At 41.3% G+C, this 22,430-nt stretch overlaps 1 protein-coding gene and 1 long non-coding RNA gene across 2 annotated transcripts in view; one reads left to right on the top strand and one right to left on the bottom strand.

The window, feature by feature from the left end:
* Positions 1-22,430, top strand: part of XRRA1 (X-ray radiation resistance associated 1) — a 115,797-nt gene that overhangs the window by 21,491 nt on the left and 71,876 nt on the right. Inside the window, exons 6-8 of the mRNA XM_032259073.1 lie at positions 3,677-3,749; positions 6,469-6,566; positions 12,222-12,355. Of these exons, the coding sequence (XP_032114964.1) occupies positions 3,677-3,749; positions 6,469-6,566; positions 12,222-12,355 (305 nt within the window). The remainder of the gene's footprint in view (positions 1-3,676; positions 3,750-6,468; positions 6,567-12,221; positions 12,356-22,430) is intronic.
* LOC116537069 lies at positions 13,339-22,416 on the bottom strand. The gene is made up of 2 exons (XR_004262934.1): positions 22,323-22,416; positions 13,339-14,016 (listed from the first exon to the last, which is right to left on the bottom strand). It is a non-coding gene; the product is annotated as an uncharacterized LOC116537069 (long non-coding RNA).

Here is a 22,430-nt window from a genome sequence, read left to right as displayed (position 1 = left end):
ATAACAACAGTGGCTAATATCAGAAAAAGGTTTTACAAATCCTTAAATTTTACTTAAACCTTAGCAGAGAATTATAATTTGGAATGCTGCTTGTATATAAAGAACAGATGGAATTTCACTGTGAGACACCTGCAGAGAGGAGCAGCAGCAGTGGCAGCAGCACTGGTCCCTGGACGGCAGCTATGCTGGTCCTGCCCAGGTGCTGCATGCTGCCTTCTGCTTGTGCTACTCGCTCCCCCTTCCCAGGCAGAGTTTCCCTGCTGGAGCCGTTTTTCCCTTTTTTTCCTTTCACTTGGTGGTGCAGCTCTGGCCTGTAATGCCGTTTTCTTATCTTTTTATCAACATACACCTGATTGCCTTGCTGATTATTAATTACTGGGCAGGCTAAGGGTTCCTTCTGTAATGCTGCTTGCTTAAGACAAGTTCGTACAGCTGTAGCGTTTCCCGTGTTTTATTTCCTATTCATTGGCTGCCTTTGCGCATGATTTCTCCCCACTTGGAGCTTTACCTCCAGTGTGCTCTTTACCAAGAACTGCGGGCCTTGGGAAACGGCAGTTTGAATTACGTCCTGTACTTTTATCTGCTGAGCTGATAACTGCTGTCCTATGATGAATCCCTAGCCTGAAACAATGCCTCCCCAAGCTTGGCAATCTCCAGTGGGTACCAATGACTTACTACTTGACCTGACCACACAGTCCTCTTTTTTCCAGTTCTCGGGAGGTCTGTCATTTCTTCTTCACAGTGCTTGTCACATTGGTTCACTCCATGTTCGAGCACCTGCTGTGATGGGTATCACGTCAGGGTCACCACCTGAGATGACCAGGTGGCTGCGGAGATCTGGCCTGTAGACCCTGATTCAACAACAGTGGAATAAATGCACTCTCACACCATTACAGTGATTCAAGTGGGCTAGAGATGGTCGTCAGCTGCTTTCAGAGGGTGAAATGCAGCCAATCGACCAAGACTCCCTTTCCATGGTTATATTTATTCAGTAAAAGATTTTGCAACAGAAGTTCTAAGTCAGCACACTTCTGGATAATTAATATGTTTAGAAGAGCGGTTATACGAATGATAACAGCTTTAGGTTCCAGGCCCAGAGTAAACACTGTTAACAGGTGATTCCCCTTTGATCTCCCCGGAGAGGGCCATCCAGCACAAGGTTTACATGGGTAAACAGAGTAGAGGAAAAGGGATGTGGGGTAAACAGACAAAGTGGGAAAGCCTCTTATCATCCCTGTCTTCTCCCTAACTTAATGGACCTGCCACCTTTGGCCTGTCCCAATAAAACCTTTAAGCCCTCCAAAAGTTTTGAGACTAATCTATAATTTTTCCTAATATTTAATATTTTGCCAGCCACCCTGAGTGAATCTCAACAGGTGGTAGCTTAGCTGAGACCCACAGGATGAGTGAATTCTTGATAGCTTTGTGGTTAAACCATAAAGGAAAATGTTTATGAAATTTAGTAAAATTTAAAATATCTAACAAAAGTTAGCATAAACAAAGGTAAAAGGTAAGCTGAGACTAGGAGAAGATATTAGCAAGTAATATAACCAAAAAGTATTAGGATCCAGAATATGTCAAGAGCTCCTACAAAACAAGAAAACAGAGAAACCCAGTAGAAAAGTGGACAGCAGATAAATATGTTAGTATACAGAAGAGGAACTTGAAAGGCCAATAAATACAGGAAAAGATATTCAGCTTCATAAGTAAGCAGGAAAATGCAGAGCCATTTTACAATAATCAGACTGGAAAAAATTAAAGTTTTATAATGCCAATTGCAAGGATTTAAAGAAATAGGACTTGTACACTGCAGGTAGGACTGTAAACTGTTTTAACTACTTTGGAGGACAATGTGGTACCATCTCATAAAGCTGTGTATTCCCCACAGCTTGATAGGAGTATGTCATTAAAGAAACTCTTATGATAAGGAGGTATGTATGAGAATATTAATTACACCATTGTTCATAATAATATTTGGAAACAGACTAAATGGGAATGAATAAACTTGTCATATATTCGAACAATGGAATACTATACAGGAATTAAAATGGTTGAACTAGGACCAGGCCTGGTGGCTCATGCCTGTAATCCTAGCATTTTTGGGAGGCCAAGGTAGGCAAATCATTTGAGGTCAAGAGTTCGAGACCAGCTTGACCAACATGGTGAAACACTGTCTCTACTAAAATACAAAAATTAGCCAGGCATGGTGGTGGGCACCTGTAATCCCCCCTACTCAGGAGGCTGTGGCAGGAGAATCACTTGAACCCAGGAGGTAGAGGTTGCCGTGAGCCAAGTTTGCACCACTGCACTCCAGCCTGGATGACAGAGCAAGACTTTGTCTCCCAAAAAAAACAGTCAAACTAGAACTACATCTGTTGACATAAGTAAATTTTAAAAGCTGCATATGCTGGGCGTGGTGGCTCACGCCTGTTATCCCAGCACTTTGGGAGGCCAAGGTGGGTGGATCACAAGGTCAGGAGTTCAAGACCAGCAGCCTGGCCAATGTGGTGAAACCCCATCTCTACTAAAAAGACAAAAATTAGCTAGGTGTGGTGGTGCACACCTGTAATCTCAGCTGCTCAGGAGGCTGAGGCAGGAGAATGGCTTGAACCAGGGAGGTGAAAGTTGCAGTGAGCTGAGATCATGCCACTGCATTCCAGCCTGGGTGACAGAGCAAGACTCTGTCTCAAAAAAAAATAAAGCTGCATGTATTGATACATAAATCAATATGTATCAATTTACCTCACTGTTTTTGAGGTAAATTTCAAAAACAGTGTTGAGTAAAAAGGCATGTTGTAGAATGAGATCTACAATACTATTGCATTTAATGTGAAGTTTTACTACCTGTATCTAGCATTTATATAGTTGATAGATACACACATACACACACGTACACAAATATATATAATACAAGCCTAAAAAAGGTATGGGAGGTGGGTGCAGTGGCTCATGCCTGTAATCCTAGCACTTTGGGAGGCTGAGGCGGGTGGATTGCTTGAGCCCGGGAGTTCGAGACCAGCCTGGGCATCATGGCAAAACCCCGTCTCAGCTGAAAATACAAAAAATTAGCTAGCCAGGCTTGGTGGCATGTGCCTGCAGTCCTAGCTACCCAAGAGGCTGAGGTGGGAGGATCACCTGAGCTCAGGAAGTAGAGGCTGCAGTGAGCCAAGATTGTGCCACTGCACTCCAGTCTGGGCAATGGTAATGAGACCCTTTCTCGAAAAAAAAACAAAAAAACAAACAAAAAAAACCCCAAAATTACCAAGTATGGGAATGATAGTCACCAATTTAGGATAGCTGTTATGGGATTAGGGAGGGATACATGAAGGGGAGTGATAATGCTGGTGGTTCACCGTATATAATATTTTCCTTCTTTAAGGAAATTTATTTAAAGCAAAGACAGCAAAATATTCAGCTGTATTAAATACATACATCTGGATAGTGGTTATTTGGGTCTTCAGAATGTCATTCAGTATGCTTTTCTGTACATTTGAAATATAGTGGAAAAAAGGCAGGAAAACCCTTGTAGCCCTCAACAAGTGGCTGCTCTCATGCTAAGGATGCCCCTTTTTCCTTTAGGTCTTTGTTCCTTCTGACAGTGGCTTTGAGCTTCAGCAAGGCTTCTAGGCAGGGAATTAATCTTTTTTTTTTTTTTCTCTGAAATGCTTTCCTACAGGCTAAGGAAGACGACTTCAAGCATTTTCATTCTGTGGTTTATATCAATGCCTCAGAAAACTTGCTGCCTCTGGGTAAGCTTTTTCTTTCTTGAAAGCTATCTTCCTCTTCTTAGCCAGCACAGCCATTCACATGTGTTAGGATTTGTCTGTCCATCCATGATTGGCCACACATCTGTTTTTTGGAGAGCAATAGGCTGGGTGCTGAAGAGCACAAAGACCTTGATTCTAGCCCCACTCTGGCGCTACCTACTTAGAACGTTTTTCTGTGATCTGCTACTTCTCTATCTGTCAATGGGGATAATTCCCTTCTTTTTTTCCTCCCCTTGCAGGATACCTTGCAGGCTCATATGAGATGGTTGTATAAAAATGTTTCTAAGCGTATAAAGTGCTACTGGGAGAGCATAAAACCTGTTATTCAGCAAATCCACAGCGACCCCTGCTGGGTATTAGGACTATGTGAATACTTGGCTTTTAGAAATGAGTGCATCTAGTCCTGATCTGGTGAGCTCCTAGTTTGTTGAGAGAAATGAAGTCAAATACAGACAGAGCAGGATGAGGGGAGAGCAGTGAAAGAGAGAATTAGGAAATGTTATGTAAGCGTATACTTGGGACTTCAAGTCAGGCCAGAATGTCAGGAGGAACTTCTGAGAAGAGGAGCACCTAAGCTGAGACCAAAAAAAAAAAAAAAAAAAAAAAAAAAAAGTGATTCAGGAATTAGAAGGGAAGAAGGCATTTCAGGCTGCTGGAGCATATGTGGAATGGCAGCGCCTGATCGGGAGACCGAAGAGGACTTGTATGTTTGCAAGGGATGCATGTGGGGGACAACTGAAACTAAAGAGATTGGCAGGGACTACATTATCAAGGGCCAGGAGTGAATTGGACATAGTGCTGCAGGCAAGAGAGAGCCTTGGAAGGGTTTTAAATAGAGAAGCTCAGCGGCAGCTGTGAGGAGAGTGGATTATAAAAGAAGAAGATGAGGGCCAGGAAACCTGGGAGATTGTTTCAGGTTTTTAGAGGAGGGGAGCTAAGGCCTGAGCCAGGATTGTGGCAAGAAGAGTGCAGGGGATTGAGAGATTCAGGAGGAGTAGAAACCACAGGACCTGGTAACTGATAGGAATGTAGGGAGAGGGAGGAATCAAGGGGCATTTCATCGAGACAGGGAACACTAGAGAAAAGGCAGGTTAGAGGGAAATACGTAAGTTCAGTTTAGTTGCATTGAGTTTGAGGATTGTTTTCAAAGAAGCATATGATGAGGTCCCTACCCTTTAGGAGACTCTGGTCTGTCAGGAGCTTGGGCTTGAAATGCAAAGGCCAATAGGTATATGACAAGGTGTTCAACCTCACTTAATAATTACAATGGATCAAGATACTGTTTTCTGCATGTCAATTATTGGCAGATGTGAAAAGGACTGATGGCAGCCAGCATTGGTAAGGAAATGGCTACTCTTGCATTGAACTGGGGAAGTATAGTAATTGGGATAACATCTTGGAGGTAATTTGGTAATGTTTCCTAAATTTAAAGTAGTCATTGCCTTTAATCTAGTAGTTTCACTTCCAGGAAATTATTCTATAGAAAACACTCGTACAAGGATGTTCATTGGAAACATCCTGAAAGCAGCCTTTTTATTAGGCTTTACTGAACATTCTGACTCACAAGACTACCATGGGCCATATTTAACATCAGGTTCACTTAGAAGGCTCTGAGTAATTCCATAGCGTTTGCCAGTGCAACAGCATCAGGAGTTTCTCTTCAATGGAGTTCCCCAAAGCCATCCATGAGGTATTCTTTGTGCTCTCCCCACCCGCAGTGTCAGCTCAGGTACAAGACAGACTGTCATTGGGTGGATGCAAAAGCCACCCTGGCTTAGAAATTTCATTGCCCACAGGAACCAATATACGTTGTAACACTTATAGGCATAGCTCCTAGAGTTTTGCAAAGGATATGTCCAATTGTAGGAGTCACTGCACACAGGGAAGTCCAAAATTATGGTGCCCCCTTCAGGTGTTTATCATTCATTTACAGTTTCTCCCAGCCTAGATGCCATTTACCAACCTAGGATGATTTTAACAGCAAGTGATACCACCTGGAAATGCAGTTACCAGAGGAACAGGGCTAGAGAAAGTTCAGTTCTTATTCAAGGGGAGAAAAGTTTTCGTACCTTTTATTCACATAGCCTGAAGGCTATTGATAGGAAAATTGATTAGTAAACTAGGATATGTCTATAGTGTAGAACATCGGAAGACATTAGGTATATCTATATGTTTTGACATGGAATAATCTTTAAGTCATACTGTTAAGGGAAAAAGCAAGTCTGTACAATGTGTACAGTATGACTTTTTGTTAAAAGAACTATATGTGTGTATTTTGATATATACATGAGAAAAAGATGAGTGCTATTATGAAACTTTTAATACTTGTCTCTGGATGCTGGGATTAACCAGCTTTTAGTTTTCTTTGATATTTGACTATTTTTGGTAGTCATGTTTTAATTTTTGTAATCAGGATTAATAAAGATAATTTTTAAAATGGGCTTTGCTGTTGAGCAGACTTGGATTCAATCCTCGGCTCTTTCACTTACCAGCAATTCCATTTCTGGCAAATCACTTAGCTTGGCTGAGCCTTAGCCATAGAATGGAAATAATAATCCCTATTTTTCTGGGTTGTTAGAGATTTAGAGGCCATGTATGTAAAGTACCTAACCTAGTAGAGACACAGTAAATGATAATTATTAATATCTTTCTCTTAAGTGGTTTACAAGCTGCAGACACACTCTTTCTCCTCCCCGTGTAGAGGCATTTCACACGTTTCCAGCCCTAAAGGAACTGGATCTCGCATTTAATGGCATCAAAACAATCTACGTGGAATATGGAGACTTTAAGTTATTGGAGGTAAGTTGGAGGCAGGGAATTTTTGGTGCCCACCACTTCCCCTGTAAGGAATGAGTATAGAGTTTTACTTATTATAACTATTGAGAAGGGGCTTGCTGGGCCTGTACATCCAGGATCTTGCTTTATTTCTGGCCTCCAGGGAGGGTGGGGGTGGGAGTCGTAAGGGTAGTGATATTGATAGAGGTGGTGGTGACGGTAGAAGTTACAGCAAATAGTTGATAACCAAAGACTTAACCATTGTGCATGGTCCTGGAAAATAAATGCCAAAGATCATGTCCAAGGGAGTCTGTGCAGACAAGTGAGTTTTAAAACAGAGTATTATAGGAAGGAGAGCTTGAAGGGAGATCTGGATCTAGTTGGGTTTGAGGAGCCATGGAGCTTAAGAGCTAGGTGTAGCAGATTGGACCAGCTGAACTAGAGACATGATAGACTGATTCCAGAGTCTCATCCGGTCTAAGTGAGCTGGATCAGTCTCAGTGGCTGTGATAGAACAGGCTGTAAGCCTAGTTCATAAGCTCACAGATGAGTATGAATGGGAATCCTATGGCAGAGTCTTGAACATTTGTACATTCGCAGCTGTTCTCCAAATCCCAAATTAGAAAATACAGAAAATTTTGTTTGCATTCTTGGTTTTCTCCTAAATTTTCCCATAGTCATGCATTTTCCACGCATGTCTTCATACTTCAAGCTGATGATTACTTCTTCAGCTTTCATGAAGACTTGTGGACCACTTTTCACAAAGGAACAAAGCTTTGTCACTACCTGAGAGTCACTGCACATGTGGAGAGAAAAGGACAACAAAGGTGAAGCCACATGTGGGTCTGGGCATCTGACAAGCTCGCTCACTGAATAACAGACTCTTCTCCACATGCTGGAGTAGTGGTTCGGAGTCAAATCTCAGCAAAATGTCTGCATGTTATGAGCCTTGAGGTTGACCCCAAAGAGCTGTTAACCTAAATGATTTCATCTGCAAACATCAAGGGTCAGCCCTTCTTCACAAAAGCCTGACTTAACCTGGTCTTGTCAGTGAGAGGGACCTTCTACAAGAGTGAGTTTTTCAGACTTGATGGCCTTCATATGCCAAAGTTTTAAAAGGTTGTAATCTCTTTGGATAGCCATCTTCCTAAAATGGATTATATGTCTTTGCATTGGGAAAGCGTATTCTGCTGACTGTAATGGAACCTTCTTCCCATGGTCTCAAGTCATATTGAAGATAGCAGTAATTTACTATGATTTGGGACAAAAGTAGTCCTCGTACTTGTCCAGGAAGCAAAGCTCTTGAAAGTCCAATAAAATAGAGAGTAAATTTACAACAACTGATGCATTTTTTTTTTGCCATGTTAATAAATATTTGATAGTAGATTTTGGAATAGACAGTGGGAAACCGGTTTCAGATGGTCTAGAGATACAGGGAGCCACGTCCCTGATCTTTGAGCCTGGGAGCTTCTTAAGAACTTCCATTTATTTGTTCTTTACTTTTTCAAAGAGTAGTCGTTGAGCTCCTGTGCTGTGCATTGTGCCATGCATCTTGTCTTCTTCACCCCTGCCATTTCAAACCCCTGTTTCAAGTGCCAATGGGCTGAGGGAAAGAGACGTGACTACAGGCTCTGACCCTACAACTGACTAGCTTGGATCTAGTGGTTGATCATGAGTGACTTTTTTGGAGGCCTTACTTTACTTTATAGTGGGATCCCATCTGATGAAGATGATTTATGCAGCGGACCTACCCTTACAAAAGGGTATTTATTTACATAAGAGAGCAGACCAAAGTTAAGATGCTGAATATAAATGAAAACAGGAAATCTCTTGCCCAGCCATTTGTTTTCATCTGTCTGTGATTTGCAAGGGCTCCCTAAGAAGAAAGATAAACCTGTCAAATATCCTGAATTTGCAGCTCACAGTAATGAATATTTTGATGTATAATAAAACTTGATGTGACTCAGCAGATATAGTAGCCAGGTTAGGAATCTTCTGTTCTTGTTTGCCAAAAAGGCTGCCCCAGGAGGCAAAACCAGGATAGAATTCTTCAGAAGTCAATTTAGAAAAACTTAACTTTGCTATGGTTTGATTCTTGGCTTACAGATCTGAAAAAGGTTCAGCTGGAGCTCTGCCCTGGCAGTCAGAAGACCTTCTTTTGTCTTGATTTTGCCAGTACTTTGCCATGCCTACCTGGCCAAACATCGTACCCTCTCTGGGACTAACATTTCCCCTCTGTAAATTCTGGGCCAGCTCTGAAATTCTGTGGTCCATGATGCTAAGGCTATTCATTTATTTGAGCTGCCCTTAATTCTATAGAAAGCAAGTTTGGATCCTACATTAAATAGCCAAAGTAGCTAGACTGAGGTCAGCAAACCTTTTCTGTACAACAGGCCAGACAGTAAATATTTTAGGCTTTGTGGTTCATATGGTCATAACTAGTCATAATGCTGCTGTTGGATAATGGAAAACAGCCATAGACAATACATAAACAAATGAGGAATAAGCATGGCTGTGTTCCAATAAAACTTTATTTATTTTAATTATTTTTGAGACAGTCTCACCCTGTCACCCAGGCTGGAGTAAGTGGCACGATCTTGGCTCACTGCATCCTCCATTTCCCATGTTCGAGCAATTCTGTGCCTCAGCCTCCCAAGTAGCCGGGATTACAGGCATGCACTACCACAGCCAGCTAATATTTTTGTATTTTTGGTAGAGACGGGGTTTCACCATGTTGGCCAAGCTATTCTCAAACTCCTGGCCTCAAGTGATCTGCCCACCTTGGACTCCCAAAGTGCTGGGATTATAGGCATGAGCTACTGTGCCCAGCCTAAAACTTTATTTATGACACCGAAATCTGAACTTTACATAATTTGCACATGAAACATACTCTTTTTTTTTTTTTTTTTTTTTTGAGACGGAGTTTCACTCTTGTTACCCAGGCTGGAGTGCAATGGCGCGATCTTGGCTCACCGCAACCTCCGCCTCCTGGGTTCAGGCAATTCTCCTGCCTCAGCCTCCCAAGTAGCCGGGACTACAGGCACGCGCCACCATGCCCAGCTAATTTTTTGTATTTTTAGTAGAGACGGTGTTTCACCATGTTGACCAGGATGGTCTCGATCTCTTGACCTCGTGATCCACCCGCCTCGGCCTCCCAAAGTGCTGGGATTACAGGCGTGAGCCACCGCACCCGGCATGAAACATACTCTTATTCTTTTTTTTTTTTTTCAACCATTTAAAAATGTAAAAATTGGCTGGGCAGGGTGGCTCATACCTATAATCCCAGCACTTTGGGAGGCCAGGGCAGGAGGATCACTTGAGCCCAGGGGTTCAAGACCAGCCTGGGAACAAAATGAGACCTTGTCTCTACAGAAATCAAAAAATTAGCATGGTAGTGCACACTTGTGGTCCCAGCTACACAGAAGGCTGAGGCAGGAGGATCACTTGAGCCCCGCAGCTTGAGGCTTCAGTGAGCCATATTCACACCACTGGGTGACAGAATGAGACTCTGTCTCAAAAAGAAAAAGCAAAAATTATTCTTAGTTCATAAGTTATACAAAATACCAACCGGCCAGCTTCTGAGCTAGAACCCTAAGGAAATTGCTCTGTATGGTTGGAATAGAGACTGAGACATAGTAGAGTATAGTGATATGTGAACCTGGAGAGGTAGCAGAAGAGAGACTGGGGAGAACCTTGGAAACTTTCCTGAGGAGTTTAAGCCTTATGGAGACTAGGGATCCATTGAAGGTTTTTAAGCTAAGTAATAGGGTCAGAACTGTATTTAGAAAAACCATACTGGCTTCTGTGTAAAAAATAGATTGGCGAGAACAAGTATGAGAGATATTAAGGAGGTAGGTAGAATCCATAGGCTGACTGTTCACATATGAGTATGAGGGAGAGAATGTTCCCTGCATTTCCCTGTGCTTATCTAAGGCACCCTTCTCTATTTGCTCCAGCCAAGTGGGATTGCCTCATTGTCTGAATCCTCAAACCTTGGAAGTTGCTGATGGTGGCATGAACTCCGTGCTTCTGTAGTGCTTGGCTAGTCTTACCAAGCCATTTCTTATACCATGGACTTCAGTCATACCCAAACCATTCACTGTTCTCAGAACAAGCAAGGCTGTCTCCTGCTTCCTGGCTTCTATACATGCCACTTGCTACCCTGAATGTCTCTTTGCCCTTAACAATTTGGTAAACACCTATTGATCTCTGAGGACAGCTCAAATGTTACCTACCCTGTGAAGCCTGTCCTTATCCCCGATAGACCTGAACTTTTCCTTCCTTTGTGCCCTGATTGGTCTGTCTTCAGACATCTATCCCAGCAGCATTGTTACATAATGAACATATACATGTATTTAGCAGAGTAGGCTGGGAGCTCCTAAAGGGCAGGGACAAGTACAAAGTAAGCCTTATGCATAGGGTTGAGGAATGAACAGATGGTGTTGATGATGATGATGACAGCCAACATTAACTAAGTATTTGCTGTATACTAGACTCCAGGATAAAGGCTTTATCTACATAAGAACCACTTATTTCTACTTTAGACATAAGGAAACCCAGATTAAGTAATTTGCCTAATATCACATTGTTAAGACTTACGCTCAGGTCTGCAGAGCCCATCAGTTTATTATTACTCCAGAGTCAGACCAAACCCAGACCTTCTCTGATGGTAACCTGCAGCGCATGTATGTCTGACCAAAGATTTGCTCCTTTACCAATTGAATAAGATGCTGAAACTAATCCCGTTCAATAGACTTCAATGTATGTTGAGGAGAGGGGCACAGGGAAGCACATAAGAAATAGCGGTGCATGGAAGGGGGCCAACTTGTATATAGAGTGAGTGTCTACAGAGGCTTAGGAGAAGGAAAATAAATATTGGACAGATGTCATTTATCATGATGGTCTTTGTCTCTGGAGAGAAACACAGTTTTCTGACTGAACCCTTGGCCTCTTGACCCCAGTTAACTGTCTCATGAATCCAGATGGCCAGTAAGAAGGTGGCCAATAATAGGTTGACAATTCGGGATTATTGTCCTCATAAGCCAGTTTTTTTCAGCTCATTTTTTATGTGCACCTACTATGTGCCAGGTCCTATGCTAAGTTACAAGGACACAGTGCTACAGTGGCATGGCACTTGACCTCACAGTCCTCCAAGTGCCAGTTTATGATCTAGTCCACCACTGTGTGCCAGGCACTATGCTAGGCATATCCATATGCCAGATACCTGGCGGACTTTGGTAAGTAACCCAAGAGCAGTTTAGATAAAGCACTTCAAGTTAGGGGAGGTAGAGACTCCATCTGTCTAGGGAATTGGGAAAGTTTTACAAGGAAGCAGCTGCTTTTGAACTGTCTTTTTGGGGCTTGGATTAGGATACATGGAAGAAGAGCACTGCTGTTTAAGCGAAAAGCACAAGCAGAGATCTATAGGTGGATGAAGCAAAGAGTGGGGAGGAGTCTATTTGCCCAGCACTACAGGATAAACAAAGATTTGTAGTGGCAACTAAGGCTAGAAATCGGTTGGGTACTGACTCTAATAGACCTTGAATGTTAATCCAGAGAACCAGGAAGGTTTTGTCCTATAGGCGATGGAGCACTCTAGAAAGTAGCTCCCACCTCATATATGAACATCACTGTGACACAGAGTGCTTATCTTCCCCATCTTTTATCTTTGCATGGCAGTTCTTGGACCTTTCCTTCAACAGCCTGACTGCAGAGGCCATCTGTGATTTGGGGATTCTGCCACACCTCCGTGTCCTGCTCCTCACAGGCAATGGCCTCACCTCCCTGCCACCCAATTTGGCCGTCGCAGAGCAGTAAGTTCTACCTCCTAGAGCCTGTTCTGTGTTTTTGTGTACAAATATCCAAGGAAATAACCCATAGCAGCTTGGGGGTGCCATAAAGACAGGATGTAAGTGCTCAAAGCAGGGATAATGCCACCTACTGAAGCTCCCAGAAAGGCCTCAGACATATGCCCCCAATTTCCCTTGTGCTGTTAGGAGAGATCCAGGTGTTCGGAAAGCCACTTTCCCTGCCTCTGATTGGTCATCTGTAAATTGTCTTGCCAGATGATTCTCCTTCACAAGCCCTCTGCTTCAGCTCAGTAAGTCTGTTCCCTGGTCTCTAGATAAGCTTTGTACATTCCCACTCTGCACCTTTGCTGAGGCTATTCCTTCTGGCTGGTCCTTCCTCTCTTAATAGTAGCAAAAACACATGTGTAGTACCTACTATGTGCCAGACACTGTTCTCAGCACTATATATGTTAACTCATTAAATCCTCCTAACAGCTCTATGAGGTAGGTATCCTATTATTATCCCCATTTTTTCAATGAGGAAATAAGTATAGACATTTAAGTAACTTGCCCAAAGTTGCAAAGCTAGTTAGTAACAGAGCCAGGATTTGAACCACATCAACCGGACTCCAGAGACCATACTCACGACCATTATATTATATTCTTACATAGATTCTGTACATTTTCTACGGCCCAGCTCAGACCTTCCTCTTTTCCCTACCAGGAGCCTTCTCTGACTGCTTTAGCCCATGCCTCTTAGTCCCTTCTCTAAGGATCAGTTTAATTTGGTGTTTCCCAGTTAATTTAGTGCTTGGCATATTCTATTGTGACTTATGCCTAATGTATATGTGTATATGTGTAATAAGTTACTTAGATAGATTTTATATAGTGATAATGGTGGTTGGTTAGTTACTCAAGGGGGTTGGGATAATAGTAGTATCATTTAATAAGGGTTTCATTAGTTAGGGTTGTTTTGTTTGCAAGTAACAGAAACCCATTTCAAAGTAGCTTAAAAAAGGGAATTTATTGGTTCATGTATCTGAAAAATCCTAAGTTAAATCTGCTGGATGCTTTGGCTGGATATAGGTGCACAGGATGTTGTCAGGTCTCTGTGTGCATCTCTATTTTTTGAGCATGTGTGCGACTTCTGTTACTCTGTCACTTGTTCTGTCATACACATGCAGATACCTTTGTTTTCTTTGGTGTTGGCTTCTTTTTTTTTTTTTTTTTTTTTGCAATTTTATAACTTTATTTGATGTATTTGACAATCAGTGGTTCTCATTGACATTGACTGTAGATTTTTGAAAGTGGTAACAGGTACATAGGTAACCAAAGTATAGAGCTTAGTTGGTGAATCTTCATCCTCATTATGTTTTATGGACAATCACACAATGGATTAGGTATAGAACATTCCTTATTTCTTTGGCCCAGACAGCTTTGCTGAGCCTGGTATCAACGTGCACATCTGGAGTTCCCATCTCATTCATAGCAAACTTCTGAATCTGTCTGAGTGCCTGAGGGGCATGCTTCTTGAAGCCCACTCCATGGATGTGCTTATGAACGTCGATAGTGTATTCTCGGGTCACTATCTTATTGATGGCAGAATGGCCCTTTTTCTTCTCGCCACCTTCTTTGTGGAATCCTAGCTTCATTTGTAGGTAGGCTTTCTCCACAAGTCAGTCAGGCTATAGACAGAAATACAAAAACCACTTAAGATATTGCAGATAGATCGGATTTATTGGTTTATTGATTGGTTTACTCATTTATTCTCGGTAGGGAGGGGTAATTGGTATTTTGTCATGGAAATTTTTAAACACATAAAATTAGAGTCAATCTTAAAATTGACTCCGGGTGCCTATCACCAACAGTTATCACCTGACAGTTATCGAGGTTATGGCCAATCTTGTTTGATCTATGCCCCTGCCATACCCCATCCTAGAATATTCTTAAGAAAAATATCATACATAGCCATAAATGTTTCATCTATAAATATTCCAGTTTGTAGCTCTAAAAGATAAGCATGCTTAAAAATCATACCCAGAGAACCATTATTCCACCTAAAATATCACCAGTGATAAAGAAAGGGAATTGGTTACATGGCTGTTAGAATGGATGGAAGAGCTAAGTGGAGAAGAGGGGTATGGGAAGAACAAAGAGGAAGAATGGTTGATAACCAGAGATCAGAAGCTGCAATACCACTAAACTAAAGTCACCAAGTCTATACCCACTGCTGGGCTTTTAGGGTGTCGCTGTAATTCTGGATGTGCTAAAGATGTGATGCCTCAACCAAGGCTGGAATCTCTGCCAGCACAGCTCCATGGTTAGTGCTGCCATTGCTACTGCACTGTCACTGCTGCTTCTTACAGTAATGCTATCAGAAGCCAAACAAGAGAGTTTCTTCTCCCTTGCTCTGGCCTTCCAGTCTCTCATGAATCCCTTCTATTGGCAATATCCAACTGGAAACTAATTGGAAAGACAGTCTGGGAAGTGTAGGTAAGGAGGTGGCTCCAGCCCCTTAAAATACATAGAAGAACACAGAGGGAAAGGATGAAGGCTGAGAGCAAACAGGCAGATGACTGGCACCATTCAACCCTTGGAACACCAATATCTGCTCTCCTACTTCCCACCATATTTAATTTCCATGCAACAGTGGCAACCACAACATGCTTTTACCTAACACGAAGGAACTCTTCCTCTTACACTGAAAACACTTTCACCATCCACTCAAGAAGGATGAGACACAGTTTCATCAGTTACTGTAGCTGTCTCTGGATGATATTATTTTCTCCTCTAAAGAAATTTATGGATATTTTATATCCTGAAAACTAAGTTGTAAAGTTAGTCACCACTAGCAGTGTAAGTGTGCATGCAAGTACACACACACACACACACACACACACACACACACACACAGAGGAAGGAAGAAAATGCACATGAAAATATGCATAGTTGCTACAGTCATCTTTTCCTAACTGGTCAGGAGGCCATAGTGGATATCTGTAAATACTTTTTTCCATCACCTCTTCAATGTTCCTTTGTCCTAGTCCAGCACCTTGGCTGGTTGGGGTTCTTTAACTGATGTGGTCTTCTGAACCTTCACTCCTGAAGGGTCTGAGTCCTTAAAGGTCCTGCTTTTACTGGGTTGCTACAGTCTTCATCAAAAGGCTAAAAGACATGGAACTTCTTAGAGGAGCACCAGATAGTACTCTGGATCCCAAAGATACTCTTTTTTGACCTCAAGGTATAACAGCAATTATATTTATTTTTAGAAACAGTATCAGTTACCTAGCCAGTAGGATGAATCCCTCTTTGACTATTGGTTCAGAGGAATGAGAAACGCAAGTGGCCAGTAGCAATCACAACTTCCACTTCAGTGGAACTATGATTGTCTCCTGGTAAAAGTACCTCCTTAGGAACTAAGACCTATAAATCAGAAATGCTCAAAATTGTAGCATGAGAATCAAAATTCTGCAAGTGGACTATTAGATATAATGGTAAGAGGAGCTACTCTCATTTCCATTAATTCTTAGGTACTTAGGTGGTGGTAATGAGAAAAACAGTATCAGTTTTGGTTGCTGGTTTACATGACACCCTATGCTGTTAAGTTAGGATCCCAACTTCCCTAACTATATCTAACTGGTATAGTAGATAAATAATCAAAGACTATTTCACTAGAGAATTCTGGGAAGATGATAGAGTAGGAAGCACCAAGAATCTGTCTCCTCATTTAGACAACAATTTCATTGGCAGAATCAGTCTGATATAACAATGTTGAAACTCTGGAGTCTATTAAAAGTTTGCATCTGCTAGGAGAAGATTTGGATGACAAACTGCAGCTAATTTCAGTCAATTACAGCTCTTAACCCAGCTCTTAACCCATAACTCCCAATCTCATGGTTCAAATTTTAAACCTGAAAATTAGAATAAGAAATATATTCCTGGGGCAACTCACATGCAGCTTGCAGGAGCCAGGGTGGGCAAAAAGATCCTTGTCCTCCAAATTTTAGAGATTTGTGCTCTGATCACTGAGTGCTACTTCTGATCATTGAGGTGCAGACACAGAGGCACACAACCATAGTTGTATACCATCTACAACTGTTGTAAGCCCCTTCTGCTCCAGCTGAAGAGACTTCCAGGGAATTTAAAGGACTTCCTTTCTTAGTCCCCATTCCACCCTCACCCCCCAACTTTTGGGAGCCAGACATTAAAGTCTGGGACATTCAAAAGCAACTGCATATACAAAGGAAATTAGAATGTCACCACACATACCCAGAGAAGCACACAGGCTTAGAAAGACCTGAGAAGACCCTACATTTACACCTCAGCCTGATCCTTGACACAGAGACAACCTACAATAATCAAACACAAAACAACAACAACAAAAAAAATAGCAAACCCTATAAAGGTGAGAATCTGATTTCTAGAGTTACCATTTTAATAGATTCAAATATCCAGCTTTCAACAAAAATCACAAAGCATACAAAGAAACAGAAAAATATGGCCCATCCAAAGGAAAACATTAACCAACAGAAACTATCCCTGAGAAAGGGAGGACTTACTAGGTAAAGACTTTAAAACAATTGTCTTAAGGTTTATAAAGAACTAATGGAAAATATGACTAAAGTCAAAAATATGATGTATTAACAAAAAGGAAATATCAACAAACAGATTGACAACCTAAAAAGAAAACAAACAAAAAAGAAATTTTAAACTGGAAAATTAGAATAAGAAATAAGGCCAGGCACAGTGGTTCATGCCTGTAATCCCAGCACTTTGGAGGGCTCAAGTGGGTGGATCACAAGGTCAGGAGTTCGAGACTAGGCTGGCCAACACAATGAAACCCCCTCTCTACTAAAAATACAAAAATTAGTGGGGAATGGTGGCATGTGTCTGTTAGCCCAGCTACTCAGGAGGCTGAGACAGGAGAATTGTTTGAACCTGGGAGGTGGAGGTTGCAGTGAGCCATCATGCCACTGTACTCCAGCCTGGGTAACAGAGCAAGACTTAATCTAATGAAAAAAAAAAAAAGAAATGAAAAATTCACTAGAGAGATTCAGAGGCAAATTCAAGCAGTCAGAAGAGATAATCAGCAAAGCTGAAGATAGAACAGTTAAATTTATCAAATCAGAGAAAGAAAAAGTAAAAAAAGATTGACTTAAAAAAGCCTAAGGGACCTGTGGGATACCATCAAACCAACCAACCTATGTATTATGAAAGTCCCAGAAGGAGAAGAGAGAAAGCACAGAGAGATTATTTCAAGAAATAATAGCCTAAAACTTTCCAGGTTTGATGAATGACATGAATATAAACATACATGGAGCTCAGTGGACTCCAAGGTAGGATGAACTCAGAGACCTCCACTGAGTCATATTATAATTAGACTGTTAAAAGACAGGATCTTGAAAGCACTGAGAGAGAAGCAACTCATCACACGCAAGGAATCTTCAGTATGAATATCAGCAGACTTTTGTCAGAAAGTTTCAAGGCCAGAAGGCAGTGGGCTGATATATTAAACATTTAATGTGCTAAAAGAAAAGAGAAACTGTCAACTAGGAATCCTACATCCAGCAGAAGTGTCCTTTCAAAGTGCAGAAGAAATTAAGACATTCCCAGATAAACAAAAGGCAAAAAAATTCATTACCACCAGTCCCGCCCTGCATAAATATTAGAGGAAGTCTTGCAGGTTGAAATGAAAGGATGCTAGACAGTAACTCAAAACTGTAAGATGAAATAAAGCTCTCATTAGAGGTTAATGCATGGGCAATTACAAAAGCTAGTATTATTGTAACAACAGTTTGTAATTCTACTTATAGAATATTGTGGGCAATGTTCCGTAAGTGGAATAGACTATATTCTATAGATTATTATTCAATTCTATAGACTATATAGGTGGCTATATAATCCCTCTAGAAATGGTGCCATATGAGGGGCTCAGCAGTGGCCTCTGCCATTGGCAGGTTGAGTACTCAGCAGGGGTCATAACCAGATTTGCTTTGGTGAAAGGAAGTGGGTAGCCTTCATCCCTGTCGCCAAGGGAAAGAGGGCAACTGACATTCACGGAATGTGTCACCTTATCTTCCTGACCATTGAGAGTCTCCTCTGCAGGGAATAGTCTTGGGGAAACAGTCACATGAGACACAAATAATCTTCATACTCTATCTATTCTGAGAAGTTAGGTCACAGAATTTCTCTGTGTATTTCCTCTCAGCAGCTTTCCCATATTCTTTCCAAGCTTTGACTATTCAGCTAAACTATCAGCCGCTGCCCATGAATCAGTGTAGATCTGTACTTCTGGCTGTCTCTCTGACCAAGCAAGTGGCCAGTCAGATATATTGCTTTAAGTTCTGCCTACTTAGAAGATTTTCTTCCCCTGTCTTTTTGGTCACTCCTGTGGGGGGCTGTAATATTGTAATAGTCTACTTTGGGAAGGTATCAGCATATCATGCTAAGTCATTTGTAAACCGAGCTGGAGGTTTTTCTTCCTATATTAGATGGCCATAGGACCTTAGTTAAGGGTTGATGGAGAGGTAGCAGTACAGCAGGAGTATGCACCATAGGAATCTGAGCCATATATTGCTGCAGCTTTTCCAGACTTGCTGGAGCCTGATTTCAAATATTGCTTTCGCTTGATGGGGGAGTTCCATTGTACAGTTCATGATGAGTGGCTAAGGTTGCGTGATCACTTAGTATCCTGTGGTCAGGTATTTGGTCTCTACCAATATGCAGTAGTAAGTGAGAAATTGTTTTTCAAATAAAAATCGTTATCTTCAGAATAGGACATTTTTTTGTTCAAAAATGAATCTGCTATAGGTACCTAGAAAAGGCTGTATTCATAGAATGATCATGTACTTTATCATCCAAACCAGGATATAAATGAGAGGGAAAAGGGACAGTATTAATAATTATTTGGGGATAACAGGTGAAAACTCAGGCTATCCTTGAAATCCAGGATTTATGGTACCCTGTCTGTACAGCACACCTATTTGCCATAGTCCTTTAGAAGCCATTTGGACCTGCTGAGTCATATGCCCAATGGAAGAGCAACTTGCATTATAGTTGGGACCTGTTGTAGAACCTTGCCTTGCTGTGGGCCTCACTCAAAACTAGCAGCCTTGTGAGATACTTAGTAAATGAGTTAGAACAGCACAAATGTTTTATGTGTCACTTCTAAAATCCAAAAAGGGGATGGGCATGCCTGTAATCTCAGCACTTTGGGAGGCTGAGACAGGTGGATCACTTGGGGTCAGGAGTTCGAGACCAGCCTGGCCAACATGGCAAAACCTCATCTCTACTAAAAATACAAAAATTAGTCAAGTGTGATAGTGAGTACCTGTAATCCAAACTACTCAGGAGACTGAGGCAGGAGAATCACTTGAACCTGGGAGGCAGTGGTTGCAATAAGCCAAGATCCTACCACTGCACTGCAACCCCGGGCAACAGAGTGAGACTCCATCTCAAAAAATAAATAAATAAATATAAATAAATCCAAAAAGACCAATGAAGCTTTGTGATTTTTTTTTTTTTTTACAAGTAGTGCAAGGTACAGGATTATGTCTTTCACGTTAGAAGTATATCCCAACATGCTTCAGATATCTGGACAACAAAAAAAATTAATCCATATCATAGTCCCCTGAATTTTGATGGTGGAGGGGGTTATCTCCATCCTGTAGCACACATATCTTACTAAGGCATCTAGGATGTTTGCAACTTTTCCTGCTTGCCAGGTCTAATCAGCATGATATTCTGTAGGATATTTTCAAAATAATAAGATCCCAGAGTTGATATAGCCCCAAGAGAAGAGGACAAAAGTGTACTGTTCTCCCTGTCAGGCCAAGGCAGACTACTTCTGGTAGTTCTTATCAATTGATAAAGAAAAAGAAACATTTGACAGGTCTTTAGCCGTATCCCCAGTGCCAGGGGCTGTGTAGATTTGTTCCAGTAAAAAGATTCCACATTTGGAATACCAGCTGAAAGTTGGAATCACCTCTTGATTAAGCTTACAGTAATCTACAATCATTCTTCAAAACTTTTTTTTCTGTACAAGCTAAATAAACAAAGGATATCTTCTACACAAGTTAAATAAACAAGAGATGTTAAACAGGGATGTCATAGGAATCATTATCCTTCCATCTTTTTAATCTTTAGTGATGGCAGTAATCTCTGCAATTACCTCAGGGATTCAGTGTTATTTTGGTTACAGGGGTTTCAATTGGACACTTCCTACCATAATGACGTTTACTTTGTTGCTCAGTAAACAAGTGTGGGTATTCTGCCAGTTGTTTAGTATGTCTGTTTCAGTGACACATTCAGGAACTGAGGAGAAACCATAAGGTAGATTTATAACTCCACTGGCTCCATTGTGAAACAGACTTTGGCTAAATTTTCATTCTGCCATCTGATCTTTATGATCCCCCACTTTTGAGTGATGAACGACCATGCCTTTTATATCCCCAGAGATTGGCACCAGTTTGCAGACACTGTCTAGTAATCCTTACAAGGACTAATATAGCACTGTTTGGTAAAACTTCCTACAATGTTGGAAATGTTCTATATCTGTGTTGTTCATAGGGTAGCTACTAGGTATATTGAGCTCTTGGGCACTAGAAATGTAGCTCATGTGATATAGGAACTGAATGTTCAATTTTCTTTAAGCTTAATTAGTTTTAAGCTAAATGTAAATAGGAACTGAATGAAAGGCCATGGCTCTTCCTTTGGACAACTCAAATCATTTTTTTCTCACCAGATCAAGGGTGTTCTGGTTATCTACATCACTAATAATTTCAAATAGTCTTCATTCAATTATAGAAATTGAAATTATCTGAAGCTAGTCTTCAGTTTCTGCAAGGTCCATACTATTTCAAGTGTATTTGTTCTCCAAGGGTTTAGTCTTTTAATGATCTAACTTAGAGCATGAGCAGTTCAGGCTTCTATTCTGTGGCATGCTTTGGATTACAATTTTTGGCTCCTGGCCCAGCAGGGTTGTCGGAATCTCTGCCCAACTTTTCAGCCTCTCTGCCACTTCTAGAGTTAGCAGTCTTAGGGAAAAAGTTGCATGAACCCCTTTGGATTTCCTTCTTTTTTCAAATCTTAGCCCCATAATTCATCACAGCTTATTTGTTCCCAGGAATCTTAAGGCAGATTGTTTTTAAATGTATATTTTGTCTGGGTTTTCTAGTTTTTTTAACTCAGGGAAGAGTTGGTCCACATTATTTAGTTGGCGATACTATAAACCTTGCTATTTATTTTGGCCAGGTACCTAGGGCACTCAGTATGGAATCAGCTTAAACTAAATTTCTGACTGGGTGTTTTCTGAACCACTCTGATGATACAGATTTGGGCTATAGTTTTGCAAGGGGACCAGTCTGCCCTTCTCCTCCCCTGTTCACTCCAAGACCATTTTCTCCTGGCCATGGGATAAGGAGAATGGGTTTAGTTTCGGTTAATTCCTCCTGAGGGTGAATCCCTTTCGGATCCCAACTTAGTATAAAGGGTCTCTGATTAAATGCCCCACCTTCAGTGTTCCCTGGGCTTTGGTTCTCTAGCCCCATGATACTGTCAAACCATAGTTCAGTTTCAACAGGACTAGTAAATGCCCTCAAGGCTTGAATGGCTTCTTATGTTCAGTTTCTCCCTCTGGGTTTTTAGATTTGGCATACTGCTTCTTTACTGTCTTCACATCTCTTATACATATTAAAATGTTGGATCCACCACCACAGGGAATGGTGGTGTGTGCCTGTAGTGCCAGCTACTTGGGAGGCCAAAAGGGGAAAATCATTTTTAGCCAGGAGTTCAAGTCCAGCCTAGGCAACATAGCAAGACACCATCTCTACAAAATAAAATAAATAAAATGATGAATATTTTTTATTTTTATATTTTTTTCGTCATTCTAGTTGTTTTCAGTGGAAAGCCTAGTTAAATAAAATAAGGCAAGTCTCCCCACCCTGCACTTCCATGTCCTCATATACGAGAGAGAAAATAAATGTATTCCTACTTGTATCAGAGTATCAATTGAAATCAGCATGCTCTGAAAGCTGTGGGTTGGCCAGGCATGGTCACTCACACTTGTAATCCCAGCACTTTGGAAGGCTGAGGCAGGAGG

This window comes from Sapajus apella, unplaced genomic scaffold (assembly GCF_009761245.1).
Source record: "Sapajus apella isolate SASKATOON/1434 unplaced genomic scaffold, GSC_monkey_1.0 scaffold106, whole genome shotgun sequence".
Lineage (NCBI taxonomy): Eukaryota > Metazoa > Chordata > Mammalia > Primates > Cebidae > Sapajus > Sapajus apella.
Note: the sequence above shows the minus strand (reverse complement) of the source record. Positions and strands in the feature narration are given on the sequence as shown.